At 34.7% G+C, this 9417-nt stretch overlaps 1 protein-coding gene across 2 annotated transcripts in view; it reads right to left on the bottom strand.

Moving 5' to 3' along the window:
• The window catches only part of DNAH8 (dynein axonemal heavy chain 8), a 399591-nt gene that overhangs the window by 132736 nt on the left and 257438 nt on the right, over nucleotides 1-9417 (bottom strand). For both annotated transcript variants that reach the window (XM_044672126.1, XM_044672127.1), the window contains exons 57-59: nucleotides 7999-8191; nucleotides 7343-7465; nucleotides 4270-4400 (exon numbers count right to left, since the gene is read on the bottom strand). In XM_044672126.1, the coding sequence (XP_044528061.1) occupies nucleotides 4270-4400; nucleotides 7343-7465; nucleotides 7999-8191 (447 nt within the window). The remainder of the gene's footprint in view (nucleotides 1-4269; nucleotides 4401-7342; nucleotides 7466-7998; nucleotides 8192-9417) is intronic.

The raw sequence follows: 9417 nt of genomic DNA, 5'->3' as shown, positions 1-9417 counted from the left end.
ATTTATGGTAAAGAAAGCTACCCACATTCAGAGGAAGGACTGCAGGAGAGGAAACATATAAGAAAAACAACTGCTTGAACGCATGGGTCGGGGTGGACATGATTGAGGGTGTGGACTCGAAACTACCACACCAATGCAACTACCAACAATTTAGAAATTGGTCTTGATCAAGGACACATGACAAAACTAGTGGAAATGCGCATCGGCCATGGGTGGGGGGTGTGCGGGAGGGGGTGTTGAAGGGGAAAGGAGGAGCATGAATCATGTAACCATGTCAAAAATGAATATTAATAAATGTTAAAAAAATAGTAGAAGAAATAGAATACTTAAATAATCCCATATCAGAAAAAGAAATTGAACAACCCATCAAAGAACTCCCTAAGAAAAAATCCCTAAGACCAGATGGATTCACAAGTGAATTCTATCAAACTTTCAAAGAGCAACTAATCCCAATACTATACAAACTATTTGACATAAGAAACAAAGAAGGAGTTCTACCAAACTCCTTTTATGACACAAATATCGTACTGATCCCAAAGCCAGGTAGAACAAAAACAGAGAAAGAAAACAACACACAAATCTCCTTAATGAACATAGATGCAAAAATCTTAAACAGAATACTAGCAAAAAGACTCCAGCAAGTGATCACAAGGGTTATTCATTATGATCAGGCGGGATTTATGCAAGGATGATTCAATATTAGGAAAACCATTCACATAATTGACCATATCAACAAGCAAACCAACAAAAACCACATGATTATCTCAATAGATGCTGAAAAAGCCTTTGACAAAATACAACATCCATTCCTACTGAAAACATTAGAAAGTATAGGAATAGAAGGGCCTTTCCTAAAAATAATAAATGGTATATATCTAAAACCATCAACAAACATCATCTGCAATGGGGATAAATTAGAAGCATTCCCAAAAAGATCAGGAGTGAAACATTATCACCTCTAATATTTAACATTGTACTAGAAACACTAGCAGTAGCAAAAAAAAAAAAAAGAAGAAAAAGAAATTGAAAGTATTGAAATAGGCATTGAGGAGACCAAGCTGTCACTCTTTCCAGATGATAAGATGGTCTACTTAAAAAATCCTAGAGAATCAACTAAAAAGTTAGTGGAAATAATTAACAACTTTAGCAAAGTTGCAGGATACAAAGTAAATGCACATAAATCATCAGCATTTCTGTATATTTCCAACACATTTCAGCAGCTAGAGTTAGAAAGAGAAATTCTATTTAAAATCACCCTAGACAATATAAAATACTTAGGAACCAATCTGCCAAGACAAACACTGGAGTTATATGAACACAACTATGAAACCCTTTCCACACAATTAAAACTAAATCTAAATAATTAGAAAAACATTGATTGCTCGAGGGTAGAACGAGCCAAAATAATAGAAATGACCATCCTACCCAAATTAATTTACTTATTTAGTGCCATACCTATTAAACTACCAAGAAACTTATTTACCGAATTGGAAAAAAAAATCTATAACAAAGTTCATTTGGAAGAACAAAAGATCAAGAATATCATGGGAAATAATAAAAAAAAAACATGAAGGAAGGTGGCCTAGCAGTACCAGATATTAAATTATACTTAAAACAGTGGTCATCAAAACAATATGGTACTGGCGAAGAGACAGAAGGGAGGATGAGTGGAATAGACTAGGGATAAGCAACCTAAGCAAGACAGTCTTAGATAAACCCAAAGAACCCAGCTTTTGGGACAAAACCCCACTATTTGGCAAAAACTGCTGGGAAAATTGCAAAACAATATGGGAGAGATTCGGTCTAGATCAGCATTCACATCCTATACCAAGATAAATTCAGAATGGGTGAATGACTTGAATATAAAGAAGGAAACTATAAGTAAATTAGGTAAACACAGAATAGTATACTTGTCAGATCTCTGGAAAAGGAAAGATTTTTAAACCAAGCAAGAGTTAGAAAATATTACAAAATGTAAAATTAATAATTTTGATTACATTAAACTAAAAAGGTTTTGTACAAATAAAACCAATGCTACCAAAATTAGAAGGGAAGCAACAAATTGGGAAAAAATCTTTTTAACAAAAGCCTCTGACAAAGATCTAATTACTCAAATATATAAGGAGCTAAATCAATTGTACAAAAAATGAAGCCATTCCTCAATTGATAAATGGGGATGGGACATGAATAGGCAATTTTCAGATAAAGAAATCAAAACTATCAACAAACACATGAAAACAATGTTCTAAATCTCTTATAATTAGAGAAATGCAAATCAAAACAACCCTGAGGTACCATTTCACACCTACCAGGTTAGCCAACATGACAGCAAAGAAAGTGGTGAATGTTGGAGGGGATGTGGCAAAATTGGGACATTAATTCATTGTTGGTGGTGTTGTGAATTGATCCAACCATTCTGGATGGCAATTTGGAACTATACCCAAAGGGCTTTAAAAGACTATCTGCCTTTTGATCCAACCATAGCACAGCTTGATTTATACCCCAAAGAGATAATAAGGAAAAAGACACAAAAATTGGAAAATAAGGGAACGTCCTTCGATTGGGGAATGGCTGAACAAATTGTGGTATCTGTTGGTGATGGAATACTATTGTGCTGAAAGGAATAATGAACTGGAGGAATTCCATGTGGACTGGAATGACCTCCAGGAATTAATGCAGAGTGAAAGGAGTAGATCCAGGAGAACATTGTACACAGAGACTGATGCACTGTGGTACAACCGAACATAATGGACTTCTCTACTTGAAACAATGATCCAGAGCAATGCTGAGGGTCTTATGAGAAATAGAACTAGCCACATTCAGAGGAAGAACTGTGGGAGTAGAAACACAGAAGAAAAACAACTGCTTGAACACATGAGCTAATAGGGATATTATTGGGGATGAAGACACTAAATGATAACTCTAATCCAACTATCAATAATATGGAATTAGGTCTTAATCAATGATACATGTAAAACCCAGTGGAATTGTGCATCAGCTAAGGAGGATTAGGGGCGTTTGGGGGAGAGGGAAAGAACATAAAACATGTAACTATGGGAAAATATTCAAAATAAAAAAAATTGATACAACAGATAATTACAAGAGTAATTGCCCCGTGGGTAGATGGGCAAAGGATATGAGATTGGCCTTTATAAAAAAAAAGCTAATAACTATATTAAAAAATTTTCCAGTGGGCAGCTGGGTAGCTCAGTGGATTGAGAGTCAGGCCTAGTGACAGGAGGTCCTAGGTTCAAATCCGGCCTCAGATACTTCCCAGCTGTGTGACCCTGGGAAAGTCACTTGACCCCCATTGCCCACCCTTACCACTCTTCCACCAAGGAGCCAATACACAGAAGTTAATGGTTTAAAAAAAATTCCAAAGAAATAATAAAATATAAATTTAACTCTAAGGTTATATCTCATACCCATTAGATTAGCAAGAAAATAAAAAAGGAAATGTGAAAGTTGTTTGATGGTTTTGGAGGAGAGGCATGCTGACATACTGTTGGTGGAGCTATGAAGTGGTCTGGCTGTGGACTAGTAAGTATTTGGAATTAGGTGCCAAAAGTTACTCAATTGTGTATACTCTTTGAGCCATGGATATTACTATTAGCTTTATATACTAAAGAAAGATGAACTAAGAGTACAGAATGAGATGAGTGTTGGACATAGCCAATGTGTGGACTTATGGCTATATTTACAAGAGTATATATACTGACTATGTAAAAGTAATCTTTTAGCTTTCTTTTAATGGGAAAGTTATTGGGAGATAGCAATAATGAAAAAATTAAAGAAAATTAAAATATTGCCAATGAATCATTAAAAACAAACAGAAGAAAGTAAATGGAAGTTCAGAAGAGGACACAGACTAGTGGGCAGTGCTGAGCTGATAATGTTAAGTCTAAATTATAATAAAAAGCCAAACAAGCAGTAAATAGTTGGGGGAGAGGCAGGAACCATATAAAGCAAAAGTTTACACCTTTTTTTTTATTTTTTCACGTACTGAAATGATCATGTTAATTGATTTTATAAATTTCATAATAAAAAAAGAAAATCCAAAGAGGAATTCCAAATAAACATATTTTACAATAACCTATTTTCTCAGTTTTAATAGGAAAAATTAGACTGAGCAAGAAATGAGTTGGGGTGTGTGTGTGTGTGTGTGTGTGTGTGTGTGTGTGTGTATAATAAAAATTATATTTTTTGAAAATATAAACATTTAATTACTAAGAAATTATTTAATTATTGAATCATATTGATACCTCTTACCTAGTCAAAGTTATCTGGAATATCCGATATCCAGCTATAAAGGAGGCCAGCCTTGAAAGACTTTGCTTTCCTGAACCCCCAACACCTACAAGCAGGGCATTTCCACATGATGTCCGAATTATGCGTGAGATCTATGTAGAAGCAATATAGTATTCATTTGAAAATACATTTAAATGGTCTCAAATGTCTTCAATTCCAAAATGGCCAATGACTTCAGTGTATAGTATAATTTAAGAATATTAAAATGTCCCCAAATATTTCATTTCAAACTTGATAAGAATTCAAATACTTATCCAACCTCTTTCCTGCATTGCTCTCTTCAAAAAGCAAACACTAAGCTTAATTTGGCAGACAAAACCCAAAAAACTTAATTATAATTTCAGGGCCCAGGGTCCTTTGGTTCAATCCATGCATTTATGAATGGGGCTGGTACTACAGTATACAGGTACTACAGAGTAAATGCAAACCTTACACAAATGCAAACATCTTCAACAAGTAACAAGTGAAAGATTGAGGATTTAAAAGCAGGTTTTCTGAATCAAAATCCTGGGCTCTTTCTTCTATACTAAGTCCACCTCATATTATATAAAATCATACCAGTTTGATAGCTTAACCTAAACAGCAGGCTTTTCCAGCAGTTTCTAGATTTCACTTTTAGGCTGGTTTTATACTACCCTCAGTAATAAAGAGGTAAGTTTAGTGCAGCCCTCAGCATAAATAGCAACAAGGCAATCTGGTGCTCAATGACTCTAAATGTTAGTATGCATCCCATTCATTTAAATTCCTATTTCTTCCCTTGCCTCATTCCTTGGCACTTTTCCTGAAAAATTGATCCTGGCTTAGATTCCTTAGACCTGCACTACTTTTTTTTCCCCTGCAAGAAGTATTCAAGATGCTATTGTTTGGCCTCTCAGAAGGAGCTGGAATAGCTGAAGGCCTGGAACTTGACTCTTCAGACTCAAGCTTCATCATAACGACTGATTTCCTGGGGTAGGTCATATTCCTGTTGGAGGAGACACTAAACCCACATCCAGAGGTGGGCAGTGGAGATGACATGGTACAGTAGAAAAACAGTCAGGAGAAACTCATGTTCAAATACCATTTAAGACTAATAGCGAAGTGTCCATAAACATATTATGAGCTGAAGTTTCCTCAACTGTAAAGTGAAGACAATACTACCAACAGTCCCTAACTCAAAGGTTTATTGTGAGGATTAAGTGAGATCCTATCATTACTCCTCAACACAAAATTCAGTTCTTCCCCAAACGGCAGCCTGCTACGCAGCCCTGTGTACCAGGGAGATTAAAAGGTACCAAAGTCAATTTGTGATATTTTTAATGAGAAATTAAGGAAATGATAGGCCCTGAACCCCCAAGGAGGTTATATAGGCTAAGGATAATTTGATTTTCCATCAAGAGTCTCCATTCAGATTGGCCCTTTAATTAGATTTCAGATTGGGCGGTGAGTTTATTCCTTTCAAATAAAGTGAACAGAAAGCGAGTTTGTCTCTTGAAACAACTAGTTTCAAAATATTTTTACTTCCCTATTTTTTCTGTGGTAAGTATAACTTAGTCCTTTATGTCTACCAAATCCTTGTTCCCCCATCAATGATCATCAATAGATAAGAAATGACGGTTACAAAGCAGAATTTCTAGATCTGTAAGGGAATTTTTAAAAGCCTAATCTAAGGGACAGGTAGGTGGCTCAGTAGAAAACCAGGTCTAGTGTAGGAAGGTCTTGGGTTCAAATCTAGCCCCAGATTGTATACCCTGGGTAAGTCACTTACCTCCAACTGCCTAATCTTTACTGCTCTTCTACTTTGGAACCAATACATAGTATTGATTCTAAGACAGAAGGTAAAGGTTAAAAAAAAAGTCTTATCTCGTCATTTTAAAGATGAGGAAACTGGGGTCCAGAGAAATTAAGGTCATTTCGGTAATAAATAGCAGAGCTAGAATTCACATCCATGTTTTCAGACTCCAAATCCAAACATTTATAATAAGGATGAACACTGCCTCAACTGTGCTTGGGAAGAGAGCCATATCCTGTTACTTTGTGGATTGGAGGAGCTAATGACTAGAAAAAGCAGTTTATTCACAATCCCTAAGTCCTGGAACTCATAAATACTTCCCTTACATCTTGGTCTAGGGACTTGGGGTAAAATCCTAGAAGGAAGAATGGTAAAAGAGCCTGAACAATGGCTGGCTGCTTTGTGTTTAACAAATATAATGTCTTTACTGTGCAGACTGAATATAAAAGGCAGCAGATATAGCCCATAGTGCCTCACTCAGTCTTCAGTTTGCAGCATTCTTTTCTCCATGCATCTGAATTGTTCCCTATTCCTACTACTTTACCACCTTGGTCCATATCCCTGGCAACCCAAACTGGCTTTTACTTTAGGGATTTATGCTTTATCTTTTTCTATGTCTAATTTGATGCGAGTTTGAATCTGTTTGATCTCTTTGGATCTGTTTCATCCTCTATAAAATAAAAGGATTAGACCAGGATTCCTTCCAGCTCTGAAATTCTAGGAGAGTTCATGTTCAGCTAATATGTTCCTTCCTATTTCCCTCAAGACCCTTCAACCTGATTCAAATTATCATTCTTTCATATTCTTTCTTCAACTAGTTTTCTTTCTCATACCACCCATGGCCCAAGACTATAATTTTTTGATATTATCATATTGTTATACATTTACATTTTATAATTACATATTCAGGAAAAGAGTTAATAGCCTAACATAATGGAGGGAAAGATGAGGTATTTCTTCACAAGAAGAACCTTCTACAACTTCAGTGAGACAATAACCTCTCAAAAAACTGATGTGTAGAAGAATCAAAGTACAAACTCTTAATTTAATCTTGACTTTTTTTGTGCCATAACGATGTATGCAAAAAAATTTTTTAGGCCAAGACATTTGATTCAAGTTGTAATAGACACAATCTATATTGATCTCTTCCACTTCTATCCCTGCTGCACCATTGAAAGGTATCTGATATTCAGAATATTGTGTTATTTATGAAATTCAGTTTTTGTCTATTATGTACATGTCAGTAAATGAAATGAATATAACCTTCATAAGATGAGTCATTGCATCTTTAAAAAACACCAGATCAAGACTTGTTCCTCTAATAAGTTCATTGAACTGTCTCTGATAAAACATTAGTTTTTCAGCCAGAAATTCGTAACTTGGTATCTGCAGGGAGAAGAGAAAGGAGAGGAGAAAAAAAGCAGGAAAGAGAAAAGAAGTATTATTAGATCAAAAAATGTATAGCATCTACAAGTCTAAAAGCATCTGACTACACCTTGTAGTGGAAAATTTCTCTTAAGACTTCTGGAGAATTATTTTCTTTGTCTTTTACTATTATTTTTAAGGAATGAAATGATAATTTGGTATGGGTTATAGACTGCAAATGTAAAGAATTCTTTTACTTTCCCTGGAATATCATCACTATGAACCTGTCCAGTTATTCTGCATTACCTTTTAAAAATATAGAGCTGAAAGATACAACTGAAAATATCCACGTCTGATCATTTAAGGTTAGTGAAATTTATTCTAAGTGAATGGTAAATAGTGGTGTCTATTTTTTTTTACCTATATTGCTCTTCAAGAACAAATGGTATTCAAATCATTAAAATATTACATTTCTTATAATAACTTGGAAAGTAGAGAAATGCCTATGGGCACATAGATAACTTAAAATAAAAATGTGAAAGAATGAGAAGTACCATTTCATAGACTTTGGGTACTTCAAATGCAGCATCTTCAGGTTCATCACCAGTTGGTTCAGGCATATCACGGAGAAAATCTACAAAGTATGGTTCTGGAAGAAGTAATGATACTGCATCTGGGTCAACATGTTCATCAATTACTCGACTAATTTGTCCATTAAACCACAATTCATCTTCAAAGCAAATGAATCTAAAATAGGAGATGAAATAATATAATGTCCTTACCCAAAAGTCAACAAAATCTGGGAAGGACAACATGCTGATTTATTTAAACAACTAAAATAAAAAACAAATGCCTAAACTTCCAAGGCCTGCTCCTTCCCTTTAGAAATTTGAATTAACACCTTCTATCATATGCAGAGAAAAGAAAGAGCCTTCCTCTGTGTCTTAGTTTGAAAAAGTTAGTTAAATGGATATTTATTTGAAATCAAGGGTCTCTATGACCAGGAGCAAAGTCATTTTGGTATATTTTTCAAATGGAATATCATTTCTCTTTTCTGCATTATAAAGTAATTTTTGCATAAATATGTTATAATGCCATAATTATACTGAACATCTTCACAAGTAAGGAAGCCATTGTATAAAATTATTAAATGAGTCCATTAATTAAAAAAAACAACAAAAAGACCTTATTTGATCTTCCTTTATGAGCAAAATTGAAATGCCAAGATTCAAATGGGCATAGAGCTATAGAAGATATGATTATATACTTTCAAGGAGGAACATAAACAACATCTAGCATAATATTCTTGGAGCCTTTCAAAAGAAGAGTCTTATACAAATAAATATTAATATTTAAGGTGAATTGTCAGTTCAGAAATATATGGTCTGTGATATTCTGGAGTTTCAAGGGATTTTATACATAAAAACTTAAATGGCTGAGAGGAACTTTAATAAGTCATCTAGATCACTACTGAGTGAATACTTTAAGAAGGATTATACTTACTCTTAAAATCAGATGGATTATTTGAATAATCCATCTGATTTTAAGAGTATTTCCCAAGGAGTCAGTCACATAACCATCAGTTATCTAATTCTTTATAGTAATTCTTTGAAGAAATCATTACATCTATTATATTGATCCTATTAGAATGGGTTAGGGAATGACTGAAGCTGACTATAAGTGTATATGAATGACTGAGTTAAGCAGGCAAAGATTAACCACCTATGAATGCATGTGAGTAGATAAACATTATTCATGTGCTCCTGTTTATCCTTTTGCCTCCAAGGCCTCCAAGGTTTTGTTAAAACACATGACAATATGTTTTATTTATTTATTTATTTATTATTATTTTTTAAACCCTTAACTTATGTGCATTGGCTCCTAGGTGGAAGAGTGGTAAGGGTGGGCAATGGGGGTCAAGTGACTTGCCCAGGGTCACACGGCTAGGAAGTTTCTGAGGCCAGATTTGAACC

Source organism: Gracilinanus agilis, chromosome 4 (assembly GCF_016433145.1).
Source record: "Gracilinanus agilis isolate LMUSP501 chromosome 4, AgileGrace, whole genome shotgun sequence".
Classification (NCBI taxonomy): Eukaryota; Metazoa; Chordata; class Mammalia; order Didelphimorphia; family Didelphidae; genus Gracilinanus; species Gracilinanus agilis.
Note: the sequence above shows the minus strand (reverse complement) of the source record. Positions and strands in the feature narration are given on the sequence as shown.